General features: G+C 35.7%; 1 protein-coding gene across 1 annotated transcript in view; it reads right to left on the bottom strand.

Moving 5' to 3' along the window:
• Positions 1 to 26,626, bottom strand: part of Tbc1d19 (TBC1 domain family member 19) — a 124,798-nt gene that overhangs the window by 61,508 nt on the left and 36,664 nt on the right. The window contains exons 9-13 of the mRNA XM_059275878.1: positions 20,998 to 21,070; positions 19,044 to 19,082; positions 17,459 to 17,571; positions 9,168 to 9,242; positions 5,443 to 5,505 (exon numbers count right to left, since the gene is read on the bottom strand). Coding sequence (XP_059131861.1) covers positions 5,443 to 5,505; positions 9,168 to 9,242; positions 17,459 to 17,571; positions 19,044 to 19,082; positions 20,998 to 21,070 — 363 coding nt within the window. The remainder of the gene's footprint in view (positions 1 to 5,442; positions 5,506 to 9,167; positions 9,243 to 17,458; positions 17,572 to 19,043; positions 19,083 to 20,997; positions 21,071 to 26,626) is intronic.

Below are 26,626 nucleotides of genomic sequence, written 5' to 3'. Positions count from 1 at the left end.
CATGATTTTCCCTAGAGCAGCTGTGTTGCTAGAAAATGGCGAATGGGAGTGTAATTAAAGATGAGCAAAGTTTCTCCTGTCTTACTGTTTTTAATGACACACACACATATATGTTGTGAGATATTTGATTACACTGTGTAAACATATGTCACTCTGATTGGTTTAGGGAAAAGCTGAATGGCCAATAGCTAGGCAGGATTTCCAGGCACAGAGGACTCTGGGAAAAAGAAGGGTGGAGACTTGAGGAGATGCCAGGGATGCAGAGCAAGCTGTATGGGCATTACAAAGTAAAGGTAACCAAGCCACATAAAAGAACATAGATTAAAAGATATGGGTTAACTTAAGTTATAACAGCTAGTTAGAAACAAGCCTAAGCTATTGGCCAAACTTTCATAATTAATAAGTCTCCGTGTTGTGATTTGGGAACTGGCTGGCAGGACAGAGAAAAACTCACTACAAATATATATGAATAAAAATCTATAAAAATTTCCCTGAGGAAAAAGAACTCATTTTTTAATAGTCAAATGTTGTTTTCAATGCATACAATTATATATAAATATATATATATATTTTATAAACTTTAAATAATTCAGACTAATTCTAAAATAATTATAGTAAAATATTTTTATACTTCTTATATTAACGTTTCCCCTCCCCTGATTCTTCCCACACCTTCCCCACCTCCTTCTTCACCTAACATTATGTTCTTTTTCTCTTTTGTAAAAGAAAAAAAAATACAGCAAACAACCCTCCCAATAACACAAAAATGAAAATAAAAACAAACAAGCAAAACATTGATAAGACAAAAAAGCCCAAAATAAAGCAAAATGAAACAAAAAGTACAAAAAACACCATTGAGTTTCTTTTGCATTGGCTGACTACTTCTAGGCATGAGGTCTACTCTGGAGTGTCATTGATATAAACAGTGAAAATCATTTGGAGAAAACTGATTTTCTCTTTGTCAGTGGGCACCGACTGCAGAGTGTTCCTTGGTTGGGGGTAGGAGCCTGTGTTCAGTTCCCCCTCTCACTGTTGGGACCCATCAGGCTTGAACCAGTCAGTGTAGGTCTTGTATGCTCTGTCATGGTCTCTGTGAGTTCATATTTGTATTGGTCCTGTTGTGTCTGGAAGAAGTTGTGTTCTTGGAGTCATCCATCATGTCTGATTCTTAGAATCTTTCTGCCTCTTCTTTAACATAGTTGTGGTACTCGAGGGAAGCAGTTTGGTGAATTTAGGACTGAGTGTTCCTAAGTCTCTCACTCTCTGCACATTGTCCACTTGTGGGCCTCTGTGTTAATTCCCATCTACTGCAAGGAGAAACTTCTCTGATGAGAGCCAAGGAAAGCACTGATCTATTAGTAGAGCAGTATGTAATCAGGAACCACTTTATGACTATGTTCCTTTAGTGTAGCAGTTCTCAACCTGTGGGTCACAACCCCCACAGGGATGGCATATTAGATATACTGTGTATCAGATATTTACACTATGATTCATAATAGTAGCAAATAGTTACGAAGTAACAACAAAATAATTTAACAGCTAAATACTATCCCACGGTGCAAATGTACCACATTTCCATTATCTATTCATCTGTTGGTGGATATTTAGGCTGTTTCCAGTTCCTGGCTATTAGCAATAGAGCAGCAGCAAACGTGGCTGAACAAGTACCTCTATAGTTGGACAAAAAGTCTTTTGGATGTTGCCTATAAGTGGTATACATCTTGAGGTAGATCAAGCTCAGCTTTCTGAGGAATCACCACACCGATTTCCACAGTGGTCGTACCATTTCACAATATGACCAGCAATTAGTAAGTGTTCCCCCATTTCCCCACATCCTCGCCAGCATGTGCTCTCATTGGCTTTATTATCTTGGCCATTCTGACAGGGCTAAGAAAAATCTTGAAACAGTTTTAATTTGCATTTCCCTCATGGCTAAGGATGCTGAACATTTCTTTAAGTGTTTCTTGGCCATTTGTGTTTCATCTTTTGAGAAGCTGTACCCCATTTTTAATTGGGTTATTTGAATTCTTGATGTTCAGAACTTTTCAGTTCTTCATATATTTTAGATACTCTCTCTCTACCAGATGTGTAACTGGTAAGGCTCTTTTCCCATTCTGCAGGCTGCTTCTTTGCCCAAAAGATGGTGCTGTTTGCCATACAGAAGTTTCTCAGCTTTGTGATGTCCCATTTATTAACTGTTGGTCTTAGTGCTTTGCTATCAGTGTCCTTTCTGTGACAAGGAGTTCAAGCCCATTCTCCCCTTTCTCTTCTATCAGTCAGGGCATCTGGTCTTCTGCTGAGGTCCTTGATACATCTGGAGTTGATTTTGTGCAGGGTGATGAGTATAGGTCTATTTCTTTCTTCTACACGTAGCCATCCAGTCTGATGAGCACCATTTGTTGAAGATGCTGTATTTTCCCCAGCATGTATTTTTGGCTTCTTGGTCAAAAATCAGATGTCCTTAGGTGTATGGACTGATGTCTGTGTCTTCAATTCCATTCCACTAGTCAATGTATCTGTTTTTAATGCCAGTACCATGTTGTTTTTATTGCTGTAGCTCTGTAGTACAACTTGAAACCTGTAATGATGAGACCTCCAGAAGTTCTTTTATTATTCAGGATTCTTTTTGCTAGCCTGTTTTTTGTTTTCTTTTTTTCGTGTGTGTGTGTGTGTGTGTGTGTGTGTGTGTGTGTGTGTGTGTGTGTGTGTTTCTATACGAAGTTGAAGACTGTTCGATTTCTTTGAACTGTGTTGGAATTTTGATGGACATTGTCCTGAATCTGTAGATTGCTTTTGGTATCATGGCCATTTTCACAATATTAATCCTCTCAATCCATGAGCATGGGAGCTCTTTCCATCTTCTGGTGTTTTCTTCAATTTCTTTCTTCAGTGTCTTAAAGTGTTTATTATACAAGTCTTTCAGGTGCTTGGTTAGTGTTATCCCAAGGTTGTTGTTGTTGTTGTTGTTGTAAGCTATTGTGGCAGGTACTTTTCCCTGATTTCTTTTTGTCACTCATATATAGAAAGGCTACTGATTTTTTTGTGTGTTAATTTTGTATCCTGTTACTTTGCTGAAAGTGTTTATCAGCTGTACAAGTTTCCCGGTAGAGTTATTAGGGTGTTTTATGTATAAAATCATATCATCTGTAAGTATATTAATTTGCTTATAGTTTTAAATAATCAGGCTACTTATAAAATAACTTTAAAATATCATAATGAAGAAAGTATTTATTAATACCTGACTACATAAAAAACTTCATTAAGTCCTCAAAAGTATTGTAATTATCCTCTCATTATGCAATGAGGATAAAGATGCACATCGAAGCTTATTTAGAAAAATGAATAAAGAAAATAGTGTGTATACACAATAGAATAATGTTTAGTCTTTAAAAAGAAGGACACCCTGCCCCAGGAGACAGCACAGATGAACCTAAAGGATACAGCTAATTGAGGTAAGCTTGTCACATAAAGCCAAAGATGGCAGTATCCTACTGATATGAGACTTCTAAACAGCCAAATGCACAGCAGCAGAGACCAGAATGGTCCTTGCCAGAGTTTGGAGAGGGCACAGAGGGAGTTGATATTCAATGGCATAACATTTCAGTTATGCAAAAAGCAATCATAAATTCATGAGAGAGGCTATTAAAGGAACTGTAGTTTATACAGTAAGGATCCCCTGAAGATTGTCCTGGTTTTCCTCAGCAAACACATGCACTGTTTGAAAATGATTCTGCTGTCTGACGTGTTTACTTTCAAGTTTCTTACACATCGTTATTTATGTGTGGGGAAAATGGATATGCTCTTACGGGTCACTTTCTGGGATTAACTGGAGAAATTGTTATGCTTGCTCACTGGCTCTGTCAGCAAGGGAGATGCATTTGTCACCTAGCAAGTAGCTCCTGTTACCACCACCAAAAGCCTTTATAGTTGGAACTTAAAACTGACAGTCTCTCTTCATTCACCAATGCAACAAACTTGTCAAATCTATACTCTCTGTGAGCACACATAGAAATACAACAGTCAGAGACTATGAATCACGTCATTGTTGGCTCTTGGTCAATACATGGTAACTGATATGTCCATAAGTTTGGTGTTATAACACTTTTAAAATTGGGTATGGTGTGCATGCATGTATGTGTATAGGTGCATGTGCATGTGTACATGTTTGTATGTGTGTGCATGTCCACGTGTATAGGAAGATCCAAGATTGATGTCAGAAGTCTTCCTTGATTGCTCTTTACCTTAGTCATTGAGGCAGGGTCTCTCACTGAACCCGTAGCTAGAATACAGGCACCATAGTCTAGCCAGCCAATTTGCTCCAGGGATCCTGTCTGTGCCTTCTGAAAATTGGAATGACTGGCAGACCACATGCCAACATTTACATGCTGGGGATAAGAACTCTAGTCTCTGAGCTTGCATGTCAAGCTTTATTCAGAGAGCCACCCCCTTGGTCCTGCTAGAGCCATTTTGTATTTGTGATTGAAACAGCATAAAAAGGACCAAACGTTTTAATAAGCAGAGAAAGTTAGATATTTCAGGTTTTTTGGTTCAAATTATATCTTTACTTGTATGACATTAACTACTCTATTTTCCTGAGGAATCAGTTCAGAAAAGGATCCATTACAACAGGAACTAAACCATAAAAAAAGGAAATCTAGAGCTCTATGATACAGGGGAAACCTCAGCCAGATAGTAATACTAAAATACTCAAAACAGTCAACTTTTGGATAAGGAAAGCAAGCTCTGTTCATTATCTACTGATCTATCTTCAAGTTCATTGATTACTTACTGATTTTCCAAATATACTGTTGAGCCATCCAAAGGATTTTTCATTTCAGTTATTTTATTTTTCAACTCTAGAATTTATCTTTTTTATTTTCATCTCTTTATTGACCTTACTTACTTGATTAACAAGTCATCATACTTTACTTATTTAAGAGTGGTTTCTTTTAGTTCTTTGACATATGTATTTTAAAAAGTGTTTATTTATCCTTTGACAATTTTATACATGTATACAATGTTTCTTGATTCCATATGCCCCAAACTCTCCTCTCTTACTTACCCTGTACTTTGAAATATTTCTAATGGATGCTTTGAAGTTTGTGTCTGTCAAAATGATCAGAATAGTCATGCTTCTCCACATTGATTTTAAAATATTTAATTATTTATTAATGTAGCCAATAGAAAGTATCATGTAAAATGCATTCTCTAACATCTTGGGACTGCTTAAGTATTAAGTTGACATCCAGTTTTAGAGTTTGTGCCAACAAAAATTTTAGAAAACTGACCTGCTAGCATATCCTGGCTGTAGCATATATAACCAAAAGGGGCGGCCCAGAAAGTCATTTGGGAATTCGGAAGATTTACTTAACTATAGAATATCTTTAAAGTATTACAACTTAGAGAACCTAAAACAAAGATCTGGATAATGTAAAAACTTACCTGATATAAATAATCTTCAAATACAAAATAGTAATCATCGTTGCTTGCTGTCAGCTTCACATCCTAGAATTAAAAGTTGCAAAGCACTGAAAAATTACTCAAATGAATCTGCTTCTAACTCTAAAGAATAAATACAACATTTGGAAATAATATTACAATGAATTTTATATCTTATGTGATATTATAGAAATTTCCTGGTGAGATTTATTCCTCTGACATACTTATTCAGCAAAATATGTACTACATTATTTGATTTCTAATTCCTTAAGGTTTCATTAATAACTCTTTATGGTTTATTTCAGTTAATCTCCTCTCAGATGTCTTAAAGCTGTAAAAAAAAAAAAAAAACCAAACAGGATCCTAACTCCAGCAATCATAACACTCTCTCTCCAGACTAAACTCCGTCTTCACCACTCACATCTAAGACACTTAGGCATTCCTTCAACTGTCTCTTACGTGTGTGTCATTGGTTACCTGAGAATTATCACGTGCTCCTGGGAGGCTAATATCTGAGATTTCCTGCCCCATGAACTTCAGGGCTAGTTCATGTTATCCCTTGGACAGAATGTTGGTCCTTTCTTTAGCTACTTCTATGTAGATTTCCTGATCTGAGACTACTTAAAAACATTCTACTCTCTCAGTGAGACCAAGGGATCTCTCAGCTCTAGCACCTTGCTTCATACACATGTAGCTCCATCACAGGGTCTGACACCTAAGTGTCCAACACATGTTTGATAACTCCATGATAAAATGAACAGAAACAAATTGCCTAATCGCAGTTCTCTGGGATGCAATGTATCATTACATAGGTGACCTCTCCAACAGCAAACCAACATCAGCTCATGGGAAAAACAAAATATCCACATTCCCCCTAGACGGTCTCTGAACAGTTTCTATGGTGAGTTGAACATGCTCATCATGTACTTCAGAGTGAAGAGCACAGACATTCCACCAGATCTGACTAAGAGTTTAATTCAGTTACACCACTTCTAGCTACATAACTTTGGCTAGTTACTCCAAATCTAGATCACTGTGCTTTGATAAGTGACCCCTAAAAGCCTATGTGTTAAAGGCTTAACCTCCCCCCCACTTCATGTACTCTTGAGAAATGCTAGAACTTTAAGTTCTGGTACCCAATGAGGGAAGTCCAGTTACTAAGAGGTGACTCTGAGGGGAATATGGACCCTGGTACCTATCTGTCCCTTTCCTTGTACCCTAGCTGCCACGAGGCAAGTAGTTTTGCTCTACCTTGACTCTCGCCACAAGGTACTGACTTGCCAGACCTAAAAGCAATAGAGCTCCACAGCCATGAACTACACAGTAAGGTAAGCCTTTCCTTCTTCAATGGTAGTATCTCATGTGCTGTCACTGTAACAACAGAAAAATGAGTCTCCATGTCTGTAAATGGGTAGTTACTATGTTGCAGGATATTTGTACACTGTGTGAAGATGCATTGCTGTGATTGGTGTAATAAAAGGCTGAACGGCCAATAGCTAGGCAGGAGAATATAGGCGGGACTTCCAGGCAGAAAGAGAACTCTGGAAAGAAGAAAGGTGGAATCATCAGCCAGATGCCAAGGAAGTAGGATGGAAAAATGTAGATTTTAAAAATATGGGTTAATTTAAGTTATAAGAACTAGTTAGGAACAAGCCTAAGGTAAGGCCAAACTTTTATAATTGATAATAAGTCTCCATGTCATTATTTGCAGGCTGGCGGTCCCAACCATAAAGTACTGCTACATTACTACTTACTTCAAAAGGTGTGGCAAGTGCTTAGAATAGCAACAGATTCTGAGCCAGTACTCAGAAAACTCTGAGAGATGATCAAAAGCCGCTCCAGGTATATACTGACTATACCTTGAAGAACCTCTGCACCCAAAGGATGGTGATACTTTTGAACCCACCATATAATCATTTCAACAAGTACTGATTGGTTGATCAGGATGAAGAACACCAAAATCAAAACACAAACAAAGAAAACAAAGACAATGTTTATTTTCCAAGAAATCTACCATATTCCACATGGAGAGATGGCTCAGTGTTTAAGAGCACTGGTTGCTCTTCCAGAGGTCCTGAGTTCAATTCCCAGTACCCACAAGGGGGCTCACAACTGTCTATAACTATAGCTCTATGGGATCTGTTGCCCTCTTCTGGTGTGCAGATATTCATGCAGACAAAACCTCCATATACATAAAAAATAAATCTACCATATCAATGAAAAGAACAAATATGTAATAAAAATATGGGAAGAATCACAATGACAGATTAAAACAATCCATGACTATATAGCTGAAACAGTTGAGGACATTCAACTAAACAGCTGAACCAAACAGAAGTCCAGGGCTCGATGGAATAAGTTCTGCATAGCTCTGGAGAAAACCTGAAACTACAGAGTACAGGGAAAGAAATGGATCACTCATATGACACCGAGGTTCCGTGGGTGGACATGAGAGTAGTACCTTCTCAGCAAAGGTGACACTGACTCAGCCAAAACTGGTCCTGGGGTCAAAATTATGTATTACAGTGGCACGTGGAGCCCCAAAGCTAATCCTCACTCAACAGAGTCATTTATTATTAGAGATGAATTAAGCTTTTCCCTTAGGGGTATGAGAGAAAAGAATGAGAAACACTGGTGTAACTGCTAGGCCAGAGTAAAGAGTAGAATAGAACTAGAGGCTCCAGACAGAAGGCCAACTGTTGAGGAGGTGAGGGAACCCAGCACAGGTAGAAGAGTCCAAGTGTTCAGTTCCGGGAAGGTATTCAATACAACTTCCCACACAGTCCTAGAGATGCAATCATCCCAGGGGGAATTGTTTACATTTACAGTATAACTCCTGGCACCAACTACTCAATATATCTCTACGATAAAACTTAAGATATACTTGGCCACATACTTAGAAGCTAAAAAAAAGTGTTTGTTTTCTTTTTGTGGCTGAAGAGATGGTTGAGTGGTCAGAACAGTAGTACTGCTCTTTCAGAAGACTCAAGTCTTCCCACTTCAGACAGCTCACAACCACCTGTACCTCAGGGGCACCTGCACTCATGTTCACACTTCCACATGAAGACACATACACAAAATTTAAAATAGCTTTATTACAAAGAAAATATACATCTAAGCCCTAAATAATCATGAGACAAACAGGATTACAATACTACAGTCTTGTTTTAATTTTAGCTGTTTTTCCATTCTTTGTGTGGAACGGAAAAACAGACTTGAATTTAAGATGAGCAATGTTTTTTCTCTTCATAAAAACATGGAGAGACTAAGAAAAGAACACAAGAACTCCCTAGGGAAGAAGATCACAGTGTCTGCAGCTTGGGTCAGGCATTTCCTCCCTTCCTTCCTTCCTTCCTTCCTCCTTCCTTCCATCCTTCCTTCCTTTCTTCCTTCCTTCCTTCTTCCTGCCTGCTTTCCTTTCCTTTCCTCTCCTCTCCTCTCCTCTCCTCTCCTCTCCTTTTCTTTTCTTTTTTTTTTTTGAGACAGGGTCTCAGGAAGCCCAGGTTAGTTTCAAAGTCACTATGAATCCAAGCATGACCTTGAACTCCTGGTCCTCCTTTCTCTGTCCTCAGGTACAGGGATCCTAGATATGTACTATCACACAGCCACTCCAATTATTTTTCAAGTTTAATATGTACTTTTGCCCACAGTTCAAGCCCTGCAGAGAGAAAACTCTTCACTGTAAATGCTACTGATGAAATGTAAAAACAATGGATACTTATACTTACTTTATAAATTAGACTGTCCACCAAAAGGTCATGCTGTATCACATTGGTCTTAAGTTGCTCATAATACAGGATGTCCTATATTTGAAAGTAAAATACACAAAAATTTAATGTTTATAAGGTCAGCCTCAAACCTTAATAAACAATAGTCAATAATAAAATTATAATCATTAAGAGATAGGGACTCTTTTATTCATTACTACATAATGATAGCTAAGTAACAGTAGATGTTTAATAATACGCCCATTTCCAATACTGGTATCTAGTGGGTATTCACTCAATATTTACTAATAATAAACACAATATTTATGAACTAGGTGCATCTTACAATTCCTTTAACAAAGTGAAATGGATCAGTGAGAACTATCTCCACTCACATTTGAGGAGCTTAGGTCCAGAGAGAACGATAACTCACTGTCCAAAGCCACAGACTGGTCACTGTCATGGCTCTACAGTGGGGCAGGACTACTGTGAATACTATGAGAGCTGGTCCTCAGGAGAAGGCTTCCAGGTCAAGTCCTCTAAGTCTCGTATATCACAATTTTAAACTCATGCCTCTATAAATGGAGACTCAGGCTGTCTCTAGGTAGTTTGTCCCGATGCATACTGCTACAATAAATACCCTTCCTGCACTGTGCTTTCCTGTGTGCAGGACAAATAGGCAAAGCAAAGCTGGAGGGTGAAAACTATACTCATCTTACATCAGCATATGGACTGCCTGACCACTTCCCAAGAACAATACCAATCCAAATTTCCCCCAGCAAAATGAGGTGCCATTGTGTCTACACCTTTATCTCAGAAATGATATTTCACTGTTGTGTTCATTGGTGCTTTTTCAACCAGCAACCTGAAGAGTCTCCCGCTGTTTCCTGGCCACTTGGATTTCCATAGCAGGGATTTGCCCTTCCCAGTAGTATCTGCCTGTCCTGTAGGTGGTCTTTCTCGCTAGAGTGTGTCAGCCTCTTCATTAAGAGGGAGAATCGACCTCCTGTCATTATGCTGTAAGCACTTTTCTTCAAAGTAACATGTTCCTTGAATTTTATGGTAAACCCTGACAATTCCTTAAGTGTTCTTTATGGCTTTGGGTTTTCTTGCATTAGGACAGGCTTCCATATCACATGTTCATACAAATAGTTTTCATTCAAATATCTGTACATTTCCTCGATCTTATTATTGTGTCTTGTTTCAAAAGGTCTTACTGTTCTCTGCCAGTGTAATGTCAGCATTCTCAACTGAAGTAAAATTACAGAGCAAGAGCTATCTATTAAGTCACTACTCCATTTTCCTTAATAATGGATTTGGTTTTTCTTAGACACTTAACCTCCATAAAAACCTTAAGGTAACTACGCCCAGTTAAAAATAACAGAGATTTTTCCAAATATTTGTTTAGAAGAGAACGGATGTTTTATACGCTAAGGCATCCCATCAAGAATACGATGGAGATCTTTATCATGTAAGGCAAATCCACAAGCTTTTGTGGGCTTCAGAGAACGATGGCAGCACCTTCTCTGTAGGGCTGCTGTGGGGAAAATGGAAACATACCATAAGCTCAGAACAGTGCCGGGCGAGTTTTAATGTTCTGCCTTTTGTGTGCACTGTTTTCCTCATATGGGCTCCAAGGCTCTCCTGCTCTCCACATTAAATGTTTTCATGTTCCTGCTATTATAAACCAGGTGTTTCTCACTTCTGTATTGATAGTTGATAGTATGGACAAAAGAAGCCAGGCAGTGGTGGTGCATGCCTTTAATCCCAGCACTTGGAAGGCAGAGCCAGGAGGATCTCTGTGAGTTTGAGGCCAGCCTGGTCTACAGAGCGAGTTCCAGGACAGGCACCAAAGCTACACAGAGAAACCCTGTCTTGGAAAAACAAAAATATGGATAAAAGCAACTAATTTTTAAATATGTTACATAATGTCTTATTAAAATATTTTATAGTAAATTTTTAGTCTTCTAGGTACTCAACCATGATCATAATCATCTCTGGAGAATATGACGGTGTGTCTTCTTCCTCCAATTATAAACCTGCTCATATTCCTGGCTGACAACATTGGCTAGAACCTGAACAACGATAGTGTATAAACAGTGGTACTACTGCAGCCTTCTGCTGGTTCTAACAAGAAGAATGGGAGAACTGCTCTTCAGCTTGCATTCACATGGCTTGTAGGAACAGTCTCAAGTTTCAGTACTTTCATTTCAAGATTTGATTAGAAAGGGCTATTGGATGTCACCGAGGCTATATGGCACCCACTGTTACTTTTCTCTATGAATATGCTGATGTCTGTGATTTGAAGGCCCAGGGCCGCCCATCACTCAGTGCCCTGCCAGTGTGAATTCAGTTGATCCAAGCTGGACAGGACAGGCTTTCTTTCCCTCCCATGGTGACTGTCTACAGTGTATGTGTAGCCAAAGATGACCATTCCTGTCGGAGGGGGACAGCTCTGCAGTTGAGAATTATCAGCGAGATACTGATTTTATCCTAGGACTTTTATATCTCCCATAGAAAGCAGAGAGAAACACAGTCCTGGTGACATCTGAAAAAATAGTGCTTAAGAAAAGAAAGGTTCAGTGAGTTTACACTATTAATATTTATTTTAATTTGTTGTTTAAAAATTTTTGTTCATATATATGCTAACATAAATAAATAAATAAATAAATAAATAAATAAATAAATAAATAAAAGCAATTATAGGAATTAATTCCTTGGGTAATAAACACTGGAAAATTCATCTGCATTATTATTTATGAATTATAAATGCTCACAGAGAACTTCACTTTAATTGCTATGCTCAACATTATTTATTTTCAATTGTACTTGTAATGCTATTTATTATCAATTAATTCATGCTTTTCCTGGCCATTGCTAGAAAAGTAATAAATACCTTAATAAGAGTAACTAATATACAAATTTTAGGATCAAATATTTCTATAAAGAAATATGTATTCAAAAGCATTGAATAAAATTTTAAACACAAAGAAAAATTTTACTGGGCCCGATTACTCAAAATGTCAACAATCCCATAAATATATTTATATAGTAATCTCATGATTTAGTTGAACTGGCTAAAATTCAGACAAGCAATGAAATATTGTGCAACAAATACAAAATGCTGGGTGACTGAGTGGAAACAAGGTCATGTTGGGTCAGAAACTCATCTGTCCATAAAATTTCAAAATCACAGGCTAAATATCTAAGATACTTCATAAAACAAGTTCACATTCTTTTCACTATGTAGTTAAAATATATTGGCTTCTTCTAATAAACAAATGGAGAAGTTTCTATAGCCTTCATAAAATGATAACCATAGCACCTTTACATTGATTTTAGTACCAATTAGCATACAAAATAAACTATAATAATTTATTGATACTGCCATGTACCAAAGCTTCTGTGTACACAAGAAATAATTATACAATTAAATACCTTTGTACTTTGCTTTTAATTATTTTTTATGTCATATGACTCGGCTAAACAAATGTTTAACCTTTAGCATATTTTATTTAAAATTGTTTAGACATTTAATAGTCTATCTTTTGGAGATAGAGCTAGGGAAAGAATTTAGATAGACAAGTTATCTTCACAAAACTGTAAGTTAAACTAAGACTTAAAAGAATTTGAAAAAAAATTATGTGTATGGGTGTTTGCATGCATTTATGCTTTTGTACAATGTATGTGCCCATGGAGGCCAGAAAGGGGTACTGGATCCCTTGGGACTGGGGTTACAGATGGTTTTGTGAGCCACTATATGGGCTCTGAGAATCAAACTTCAGTCCTCTGGGAGAGCAGCCAGTGCTCTTAACTGCTGAGCCATCTCTCCAATCCCAAGACTATTTTGTAAATTGTGATTTAGGCACAAACTCAGATAAATTTCTTGGAAGGTGAGGTAAGCTACCCTATTCTAGAATTACCATTGTGGAATGTGTTTTCTTATAATGCAGATCATCATGTACATTATAGTCCATCATTTACTCAAAATTATATTGTTCAATAGTAAACTAAAGGTAAGTGCTATTTTCCACACTATTTTAGTTCGTCAAGATTTAAAAACATCTACTAAACCAGTCTGAAGGCTCTCGGCTGCCTCAGAGCAGTACGAGAGGAAGAGGTAACTATCCATGGCCCTCCAAGAAGCCCTACTCTCCATGAAAATAGAAAAAAAAATAGAAAAAGGCAAATTTTTAAAAAAGGTAAATTAAAAGGAAGATTTAGATTATTCCAAGGACGAAATAGTCAAAAGTATTAAGTACAGCAGCTATAAGAATTAAAGTATGTTTCCTGCTCCTTGGCAATTTGTGTAGGGCATTTGCTGCTATGTAGTGGGGATAGATACTAGACTATGGCGGATTGATTATTTATTTAATTAATTTATTAATTATTAGTTAATGTAAGCCATTAATGAAATTCAGGACAACACAGACTTTTGTTTAAGATGCAGCTTTGAAAGGAAAGAGGAAGAGGGAGACAGCTAGAAAAGACACAGAATCTACAATCTGCTTTTATTCTTAGAACAGAGAGGATGTGAACTGCCTGCCCAGGCTCAAGCCTGCAAGGCTATGCTGAGGGACGGATGCACCGAGACACAACTCTTTTTTCAGCAGAGTTTGCTCATCATGCTTGAACAACACTCTCTAAGAATGTGATGGCCATAAGGCTAGTCATACTAATTCTCCATGAACATGCCTGTCATTAGACGGCTCAAAAATTCAATAAGTTGGGGTTTGGAGTGATAGCTCAGCACTTAGGAGCACTGGCTACTCTTCCAGAGGACTCCGGTTCAATCCCCAGGCTATAAACTCCAGCCAGGGAATCGAGTGCTTTCTTTCGGCCTCAGAGGGCACTGCATGTATGTGATGCACAGACATACATGCAGACAAAACACCCATTCACACACAAAATTTTAAAAATAATAAAAAGCTTTTAATTAAATTAGGATCCAGTAATTCAACACATATTTCTTGGTCACTTTTTATGTGCTAGATATGTTTTGTTTTTGTTTTTTGTGTTTTTGCCACAGCACTCAGAACAGACAGTACTCAGCAAATATTTGTTGATTAAATAACTAGTGAGAAAGTTCTAATGTCAGTGTGGGTGTCAGGCAGGCTTTCTGGAGAAAGGGATGTAACAGGCATACAGAGCCTGTAATAGGGGGAGATTTTGTCTGTTTGTTTGTTTAGTATATGGGACATATGGAAAGATCAGAGAGAAATAAGGTGTGCTAAGGAATCCTAAAGAAGAGGTTTAAAATGTTTTAAGCAAAAGAGCGGTGGTCGCACATGCCTTTAATCCTAGCACTAGGGAGGCAAAGGCAGACAGATCTCTGAGTTTGTGTCCAATCTGGTCTACAGGGTGAGTTCTAAGACAGCCAGGGCTAAACAGAGAAATCATCTGGAAAAACTAAAAGGGGCAGGGGTGGGGGTCAGAAATAGCAGATGTTAATATTAGAGAAAGGATGTTTGAAAGATTTGTAGGGAACAAGGCTACATGCAGGACAAAAAGATAATATTTTGAAATGGAATGGTAGAAACATGTACAGAGAGAAATACATGAATTTCAAATATATGGAGGAACTGAGTCAGGAAGGAATTAGAGATGAATATGTTATGAGATTCGGGTAGAAAGAAGAGAATGGCACTAGCCTTTCATCTGGGGCATTTTGATGACAGTGGCACAAAACAAACAAGACTTCAGGAGGAACTGAGACATCCTGAGCTCGAGGTGCTTTGGAGACATTCATGTGCATCAGTGCACTGGGCAGCCCTGTCTGAACCTCAAGAAAGAGACCCGACAGACCGTCACCCTGAGACAACTGTAGTGGGAGCTGGAGGAGCTAAGGAGGGTGACTACACGTACAAATGAGAAGAGCCAGACCACGGAAAGCTTAAAACCCACGTGGGAGGGGAGGTCAGGGCCAGAGCACCGCTCAGGAAGTCTGAAGTACTGGGTTTAATGCCCAACACCCCAACACCACACCACTAGAAAACCTTATAGAAGTGTTGTTTCATCAATGAGCAAAATAGAGAAAAGATTTGTTTTTAGTTAGCAAACTTGATATTAAACATATTTAAAATATGAACAACATTCACTAAATACATTTTGTGTGTATAAATGAGCATATACAAAAAATCCTTTAAAACATACCACTTATTTTCTTGAAAAACAAAAAATCAAAGTTAAATAATTTTCTATTGAATGTACTACATTAACTAACAGGAATTAAAAGTATTATGCTCAAGGTCTTTGCACTAAAACAAAAAAATTAAATATCTCAATAAAATTTTACTTTAGAATAGCTTTCATTTACTGGAAACATTCAAGAATAGTACAATGAGTTAAACCAAACTTCTAAAGAATAGATTTAAAGGAGTAAAATTTGAATGTTCTGCCTATGTGTCTAAACTTTCAACTATGACTGTAACTAGATATACAGTTTAAGGGATAGAAAATTAATTCAGCAAAAAGGACCCTCCCTTTCCTTTCCCTACCCACCCTTGATGCATTACCTGTAACAGTTATTTTGAAACTTCTGTACTCAAGTGTCTTTCTGAAAATACTATTTTCTAATTATAAATATTAGTTAGATTTGGCATTTAAATTTAAATTTTTAAATGGCTACAACTTCAAAATTCAAATGTAAAAATCATATTAGAATATTTCCAAAAAACAATCATTATCTGTCATTATTAAGGTAATATTTTTTGGAAAATCCTAAATTTGGTTGTGAAAAGGTAGCATTTCCTTTGCACAGAGAACAGGATTTGTTTGACTCCACAGCAGTTGAGGGTGGCATGTTACTTGGAAACTTAAATCCAGTGAAGAATTATGTTTTTTAGAAAATCACACAAACAGAAAAATGTCTGTTTTGTAAACAATTCTCTCCAAAGTGTTACAAAAGATAGCAATATCTCACGCTGTAAAACTGCTCTGCAGCAAATCCCAAGCTTTCTTCTTTCAAATAAAAGATACGGACAGTGCTGTTCACAGAGGGAGACTTGAAACACACACACACACACACACACACACACACACACACACACACACACACACCATACATATACATACACACTTCACATAATTTGCAAAGGCTAGAAATGTAATTTTTATAACAAACATTAATGTCTTATTTTGTTATCAGAATTATTCATTACAATTAATCTGTAACATAATTACAAGTAATACTAATTATTATGACTACTGCCATTAGTGGCAAACATTGGTGTCCATTATTACATAATAGACATATATGTTACTTTCTGAATATTTATCACCAGTCTGTGACATAAATATTATTACCTATATTTATGTACAGGTTAATTTAAACTTAAAGAAATTGAAGCAATTTGCTCAATGATATGTCTTCAGTAAGTTAGGGACCTCTGAGTTTAAACCAGGTTTATGTAATCACAGAACCTGTTGTACTATTAGTGCTACAATGATTACAAATCTTTAAATGGGTGAATTTACAAATATATATATAACCACTATACATAGGTAACTACATATGTGCACACAGAAAGAATATTCCAGAAGTCAATGTCTTATGCAGGTTTTCATTACGAAGTCTATGACCTCGGCTGGGGATATAACTCAGTTGGCAGAGAACTGGCTTTGCAGGCATGAAGCCCTAGGCTCTATCCCCAGCATCAGAAAACAAAACATCCACGGTCTGTCTGTTAGTGATTTTGTCACTTCCTTTAACATTCATTGTATTTCCTGAAAAAAAAAATGATCATGTATTTGGAAAAATAATATTTGTACATTATGTGAAATTTTAGAACCATAGGGATAGCACACACTTCAAAGGGAATCATAAATCCAAGTGTAGTTGTGCATGCCTATAATCCCAGCACTTTCAGAAGCAGAGACAAGAGCATTGGGAGTTCAAGGCCAGCCTCAGCTACCTAAATGAGTTTTAAAGCAATACAGGCTACATGAAAGTCTACCTCAAAAAACCAACCAAATAAATCAAAAAATCACAGAGAATTCACTTACTCGTTCGCAGTTGCTTTTCTGCATTACTTGCTATTGTAACATCCCACTCTGTCACATCTTCGCTGACCTGAGTTCTTAAGATTTTGCTTCTTGTTTTATTACATATATACAGGATCACGGTATTTAAAAGTGTCTGCTGAGCATACTGATCAAGTTTGGTGTTAAATCCTGCCTTACCTTAAAACAACTATGATGCTGGGACTGAAAAGCAGGGTGAAGAACAAACTACGTGGCAGCTTTTCTGCTTTGAAAAAACAGTATTTAGAAAACAAACGTGTAACAACTAAATTCCTCTGTTTGCTTCTTACCTCGGGTTGACTGGAGATATTCAAAATGAGCGCCCAGAGCTCAGCTCTCAGTGCCGTGGGACTTCCTTGTCGGATGTACTGCTGGGCAGCAGCGCTATCCTGCTGCACTAGAACTGTCAAATGCATGTGATAATCCTGTTAGAAAATTCACAATGCCAGGAGCGTCTCAGACATCTTTCATTATAAACCTTTCGGGAAGCAAAACGTCAGCCTCTGTATGTGACCTCACGGATCTATCTTTTTCTTCCTTCACTCTCTGGGTTTTGAGACGGCCCTACTACAGACCAAAAGTTTCAAGTCTTAATCTCCCTTAGCTTCTCCTCAGCCAATCAAAGCTTTCAGGGTTGAAACCTTTAGATCACTGTGCTTTTCCACAGCTCCACAGATCTGCAACAACTACCGAAACCGGTGTCTGCCCACTATGACCACGAGGAGCCTCATCTTCAGAACCCGTAATTTTCACAAATGTATGCTACCAAGTCATGGAGCTTCTGTTACTTGGAAGCAACACTGTACATGCAGTATCCTGCCCAAGAATAATGTGTAAGAATGTTAAGACACCCATTCTACCAAATAACTTCTTAGCTCTGAAATTTTTTTTTAAAAAAAGATCAGATTGAAAAAGAAATGCAAAACAGACTAAGAAACTTTCAACAAAATTATCATTAAGCACCCATATAAAAAAATCAGTACAGTATCATTTTGCTTTCATTTTTATTTTCTTTAATTAAAATATGAACTATTCAACCTGAAAATAAAAAGCCCACAAAATAAAAGCAAACAAACAAAATATGAGACCACCATGCATCCAATGTTTATCTAACAGCATCATTTTCTTGTTTCCTTTTAAAGGGAAGAGGAAATTTTCTACTAAAAAAAAGACATGATGAAAAGAGACACGGAGAGTATAATAATTTTAAAAGAACATTCTTTATCTGAATGTTTAATGAAAGAGGCCAGCCTACAAAAGAAGTCTTTGAAATTAAAAGACTTTGAAAAGCTGAAGTAGGGACATTGGTACATGAAATAATTGTCATAGATGGTTCAGTCTGACACACAGCCTTCTTACCTCAAAGACAGTAAAGGATTTATAGAAACAAGAAAAAGAGAGCCCAAAAGATGGGCAGTTGTTCCCCAGGATATGGAGACCTGCTACGCTTATTAAGCCTTATCATTGTGAGCCGTCAGCAGGATTTAAGAGCTCCATCCTCTCCTGATGCAGGAGCATGCCCTCATTAGCACTAATGAGAGGTGTGTGGGTGCATTAAAGAGGAAGCTGCCTCCTTGATTGTGAGATGAAATTCTGCTGTAGAGTGCTCGCCTCTCATGCGGCTGACGAATGTGGGTCTGCATTTCCTGTTCAGGGAGCCAGCTGTGTGCTTAATTTCCTAAGACAGCTAAAACCCTGCATTTGCTTCTAAATAAAGATTCCCGTTAGATTACCTGCTCGGTTAAATATTATGACTCTCTGGTGCTTCACTTTACAGAGAATAAATTTCAACTGAGACTATTTCACGGGAACTGTTACCTAGAACTCTCTCAGTTTTTTTTTTTTATAGATTTTAATAAATGTGACTACACTTACCTTTTTGCCCAATACGCACATGCTCATTTTCAAAAAGTTCTAAAAATATTAAGAGAAAATAAAATTATTAGACACAAACATGATCAATTACATTTAGAGTAAGAAGTATTTTCCCCATTACTGATACTTAATTATTTTTAAAGTTGGATAACTATGCAGAAAATGTAAGAATGTATTTGTTTATTTCTCTGTCTGTTTGTTTATTTAATTGAGACAGATTATTGCTGCCCAGGCTGGTCTTCCTCTCACTAGCAGTCTGGGGAGGCCTCAAGCTCTCAACCCTGTTGTCTCAGCCTTTGTTCAAGGCACACACTACCACACTGGCTCTGAACACTGGAATAAGCAGTCTAAATGCAGAAAGCCTTTACCTAAGTTGTTAAAAGTGAGTTCGTGCATTTAATTGAGGAACAAAGATGGACAAATTAAGCTTTCTTTTGTTAAAACAGAATATATTCTTATACAAAAATATTTCTGTACATCCAGAAAGAAATTCAAAGAAATACTGGTTTTTACTATCATTCCAGTGGCTGGAGAGATGGCTCAGGGCTAAGAGCTGTGGCTGCTCACTCAGGAGGACCCGAGACCTGCTCACAGCGCTCATGTGGGCTGCTCACAAGCCCTGCAAACTCCAGCTCCAAGGGATTTGGCGCTTGCTCTGGTTCTGTGGGCACCCTCTCACACACAATCACACAACTGCACAGACACATACACACAGAAGTACACATTCACACACCGCATAAATAATACACAATAATTGTTTTTAAAAAATCAAGAAAAATTTCTTTGAACTAAAAACCCAGCCACCTTGCTAACAGCTTCATTTATAAAGTCTTAGTTCCACTCCAGTTGAGCATCAAAGGCTATCTAAGCACAGCCTGCCTCTTGTAGGGAGAAGCTCTGCCTCATGAATGCTATGCAAAAGCTTTCACTGGAACAGTTGCTCTTTAAAAACTATCAATCATAATGCAAACAGACTCATTAACTACGACATATTAAAATAAACTCTGTTCACAGTAAAAGAAAAGAACATCATCAAGGGAGTTTTTTCAAGGTAAGTTTCTGGATATATTTGTAATGTGTATGTGGCAGAGGGCTTGTATCCAGAATTTATGAAGACAGAAGTCTTACAGAAACAGGCACTTGCCAGACACAAATAAGCCAAGAGTTTGAAAAGGTTCTTTATCAACAGTCAACCAACAATGGTACAAAAACCAGGAAACATAAGAAGCTGCTTGACCATATTAATCATCAGAGAAAATAATTAGAATGCATATAAGACATGGAGCCACGGCAGTGGTAAAAACAAAAAAAGACTGGCAATTTTAAATGAAAAAACGTATGGAGCAATGAACTTCTCATACAAAGTTGATGAGAGCGTACGTTGGCATGGCAACTTTGGAAAACTGGCAATATCTCCTGACATTGTACATATGCACATGCTATGATAACTATCAGCTCACTCTCAGGTATGTGCCCTCAGATGGACATACACACCAAATGGCCCATCAAAGAATATTCACAGCAGGACAACAGATGATAACCAAATGATGAAAATAATTCAAATGGCCATCAACCACCGACAAACAGACAGCAGTATTTGCATATGGTGGATCACAATACAAAAATTGAAACAAATAATTTTTTGTCATAACACTATGTATCTCATAGACAACAGTAAGCCTAAGAAACCAGATATAAGTGGGTGCAGCGAGTAAATGCAAACAGTCTACACTAGCCCTGTGGTGTTTCAAGCAGGACAGCCGTTACTATGGGGATGGCAGAGTCTGTACCTGTGCCCAGGGGGCGTCTAAGCTGTTGGGATATGCTGTTTCTTGACTGGGTTGGAGGTCACACAGTGTGCTCACTTTGTAACCCACTGATCTGCATACAGATGGCTTGTGTACTTGGAAGCTATCACTTGTCACTAATTAAATGTCACATGGGAAATACTAACCAGGAGGCACTTGTGTAGAATCATCTATACCCAGTTGTCCTGTATTTAAGCCAAGTTCTACAAAGCATTCTTTCTGAAAAATAACATATGAAGAATTAGCACACATCTCAGACTCTAGTGTATTCAAAAAGGTTACTTTTACCTAAATATTAACAAGTAAAGAAAATCACATGTAAAATGAATCTTTGTTTCATTCAAATATCAAAAATAAAAGAACAGTAATAGACTCTAAACACTAAGGGGCAGAGTAACCACAGCTGTGTACTGCAGATAGGGCTATGCATCATTTTCATGAAATAAACATGACTAGAAAAGCCATAGCATTAGGAAAAATTAGTAAACATAATGAGAGAAAAAACATAAACACACAGTATTTTTCCAGTACAGGACCTTTGGTAATGTTTTTCTTTCTATCACTTTTTCCTTTCTAAACTTTGAACACTTTGGTCAGGATGAATACTGGCATTATCTTCTTCAAAAGTTTTTCCTTCATTTTGCCTCCTTAGGTAACCCACAAATCAGCATAGTAAGAGGTGATACCTATCCTTCTAGGTAAAGGCATAGCAATGCTCTAACCTTTCCTAAAGCAAGCAAGCAAGCAAGCAAGCACTCACTCACACATGCACGCACACACTCGCACACACAGAGCACTCACTCACACCGTATTTATCAATTTTATAACACCACAGTAAAATCACCAACATAAACTTCTCTGTGTTTTCTATGACTTGGCATCTTACTCTGATGATAAGAAGCTAAACCACAAATATCCAAAACAAGTTCAGTTTTGAGCCAAACTGAACTATTGTGCGCTCAGCTAAAATAAGGATGGATTAGAATTATTCATAAGACTTCCTTCTCTTATCTGGTAATGTCCTAAGACAATAATCACATCTGTATTTTGTAAGCATAGAAAACCCCATATTAATCATATTATTTTATTCTATAAGTAATTAAATATTTCTATTAATAGTTGGTTCAGTGCTTTATAACTATTCTTATTGATGAGCTATACTTCACTTTCCTTTAAGATTGAGGGTTTTTTGTTTGTTTGTTTTTCGAGACAGGGTTTCTCTGTGTAGCTTTGCGCCTTTTCCTGGAACTCACTTGGTAGCCCAGGCTGGCCTCAAACTCACAGAGATCCGCCTGCCTCTGCCTCCCGGGTGCTGGGATTAAAGGCGTGTGCCACCACCACCCGGCATAAAATTGAGTTAATTTCAATTTTTCCAAATTATCTGTTATGTATGTTGGTGAGTTTCATGATTCTTCCATTTCAACCACTGTCTTCCATGTATTTATGATTCTTCTTTCACTGAATCATTACTGTTAATGATTATGAATCTCAGTTTAAGAATAGCATTGATCTGGATACTAAAACACAAATCTATGGCCACTCAACACTTCAATACTAGGTTCTGTAATCAAAATGAAGAGTTTTACTTATGACATGTGAGATCTGAATGTCCATTTTCCATGTCATTGCTCTGGACTATTTGTCATTCAACATTAGCAAATTCTCAGATTTCCATCAAAATTAATCATAGGGAATGTTCCTCCTCAGAAGTCTTCCCTGCTATGCCAGCCTGACAAAAGGAACTCTCAATATATTATCTTTACTCAGCCTTTACCTCTACTATACTGTACTGTACTGTACTATACTATACTATACTATATACTATACTGTACTATACTATATACTATACTGTACTGTACTGTACTATACTATATACTATACTGTATTGTACTATACTATATACTATACTATATGCTATACTATATACTATACTGTACTGTACTATACTATATACTATACTGTACTGTACTATACTATATACTATACTGTACTGTACTGTACTATATACTATACTGTACTGTACTGTACTATATACTATACTGTACTGTACTATACTATATACTATACTGTACTGTACTATACTATATACTATACTGTATTGTACTATACTATACTATACTATATACTATACTGTACTGTACTATATACTATACTGTACTGTACTATACTATATACTATACTGTACTATACTATATACTATACTGTACTATACTATATACTATACTGTACTGTACTATACTATATACTATACTGTACTGTACTATACTATATACTATACTGTACTGTACTATATACTATACTGTACTGTACTGTACTATATACTATACTGTACTATACTATATACTATACTGTACTATACTATATACTATACTGTACTGTACTGTACTATATACTATACTGTACTATACTATATACTATACTGTACTATACTATACTATATACTATACTGTACTGTACTATACTATATACTATACTGTACTGTACTGTACTATATACTATACTGTACTGTACTATACTATATACTATACTATACTATACTATATACTATACTGTACTATACTATATACTATACTGTACTATACTATATACTATACTGTACTGTACTATACTATATACTATACTGTACTGTACTATACTATATACTATACTGTACTGTACTGTACTATATACTATACTGTACTATACTATATACTATACTATACTATACTATATACTATACTGTACTGTACTATACTATATACTATACTGTACTGTACTATACTATATACTATACTGTACTGTACTATACTATATACTATACTGTACTGTACTATACTATATACTATACTGTACTGTACTATACTATATACTATACTGTACTGTACTGTACTATATACTATGCTGTACTGTACTATATACTATACTGTACTATACTATATACTATACTGTACTGTACTATACTATATACTATACTGTACTGTACTGTACTATATACTATACTGTACTGTACTGTACTATATACTATACTGTACTATACTATATACTATACTGTACTGTACTATACTATATACTATACTGTACTGTACTATATACTATACTGTACTATACTATATACTATACTATACTGTACTATACTATATACTATACTGTACTGTACTATACTATATACTATACTGTATTGTACTATACTATACTATATGCTATACTGTACTATACTATATACTATACTGTACTGTACTATACTATATACTATACTGTACTATACTATATACTATACTATACTGTACTATACTATATACTATACTGTACTGTACCATATACTATACTGTACTATACTATATACTATACTGTACTGTACTATACTATATACTATACTGTACTGTACTGTACTATATACTATACTGTACTGTACTGTACTGTATACTATACTGTACTATACTATATACTATACTATACTGTACTATACTATATACTATACTGTACTGTACTATATACTATACTGTACTATACTATATACTATACTGTACTGTACTGTACTATATACTATACTGTACTGTACTGTACTATATACTATACTGTACTATACTATATACTATACTATACTGTACTATACTATATACTATACTGTACTGTACTATACTATATACTATACTGTATTGTACTATACTATACTATATGCTATACTGTACTATACTATATACTATACTGTACTATACTATATGCTATACTGTACTGTACTATACTATATACTATACTGTACTATACTGTACTATATACTATACTGTACTATACTATATACTATACTGTACTGTACTATACTATATACTATACTGTACTGTACTATACTATATACTATACTGTACTATACTATATACTATACTATACTGTACTATACTATATACTATACTGTACTGTACTATATACTATACTGTACTATACTATATACTATACTGTACTGTACTGTACTATATACTATACTGTACTGTACTGTACTATATACTATACTGTACTGTACTGTACTATATACTATACTGTACTATACTATATACTATACTATACTGTACTATACTATATACTATACTGTACTGTACTATATACTATACTGTACTATACTATATACTATACTGTACTGTACTGTACTATATACTATACTGTACTATACTATATACTATACTATACTGTACTATACTATATACTATACTGTACTGTACTATATACTATACTGTACTATACTATATACTATACTGTACTGTACTGTACTATATACTATACTGTACTGTACTGTACTATATACTATACTGTACTATACTATATACTATACTGTACTATACTATATACTATACTATACTGTACTGTACTATATACTATACTGTACTGTACTATACTATATACTATACTGTACTGTACTATATACTATACTGTACTGTACTGTACTATATACTATACTGTACTATACTATATACTATACTGTACTATACTATATACTATACTGTACGGTACTATATACTATACTGTACTATACCATATACTATACTGTACTGTACTATATACTATACTGTACTATACTATATACTATACTGTACTGTACTATACTATATACTATACTGTACTGTACTGTACTATATACTATACTGTACTGTACTGTACTATATACTATACTGTACTATACTATATACTATACTATACTGTACTATACTATATACTATACTGTACTGTACTATATACTATACTGTACTATACTATATACTATACTGTACTGTACTGTACTATATACTATACTGTACTGTACTGTACTATATACTATACTGTACTATACTATATACTATACTATACTGTACTATACTATATACTATACTGTACTGTACTATACTATATACTATACTGTATTGTACTATACTATACTATATGCTATACTGTACTATACTATATACTATACTGTACTATACTATATACTATACTGTACTGTACTATACTATATACTATACTGTACTGTACTATACTATATACTATACTGTACTATACTATATACTATACTGTACTATACTATATACTATACTGTACTGTACTATACTATATACTATACTGTACTGTACTGTACTATATACTATACTGTACTGTACTGTACTATATACTATACTGTACTATACTATATACTATACTATACTGTACTATACTATATACTATACTGTACTGTACTATACTATATACTATACTGTACTGTACTATACTATATACTATACTGTACTGTACTATATACTATACTGTACTGTACTGTACTATATACTATACTGTACTATACTATATACTATACTATACTGTACTATACTATATACTATACTGTACTGTACTATACTATATACTATACTGTACTGTACTATACTATATACTATACTGTACTATACTATATACTATACTGTATTGTACTATACTATACTATATGCTATACTGTACTATACTATATACTATACTGTACTGTACTATACTATATACTATACTGTACTATACTATATACTATACTGTACTGTACTATACTATATACTATACTGTACTGTACTATACTATATACTATACTGTACTGTACTATACTATATACTATACTGTATTGTACTATACTATACTAATGCTATACTGTACTATACTATATACTATACTGTACTGTACTATACTATATACTGTACTGTACTGTACTATATACTATACTGTACTGTACTATACTATATACTATACTGTACTATACTATATACTATACTATACTGTACTATACTATATACTATACTGTACTGTACTATACTATAT

Source organism: Peromyscus eremicus, chromosome 10 (genome assembly GCF_949786415.1).
Source record: "Peromyscus eremicus chromosome 10, PerEre_H2_v1, whole genome shotgun sequence".
Lineage (NCBI taxonomy): Eukaryota > Metazoa > Chordata > Mammalia > Rodentia > Cricetidae > Peromyscus > Peromyscus eremicus.
This window is presented reverse-complemented; position numbering and strand designations above follow the sequence as displayed.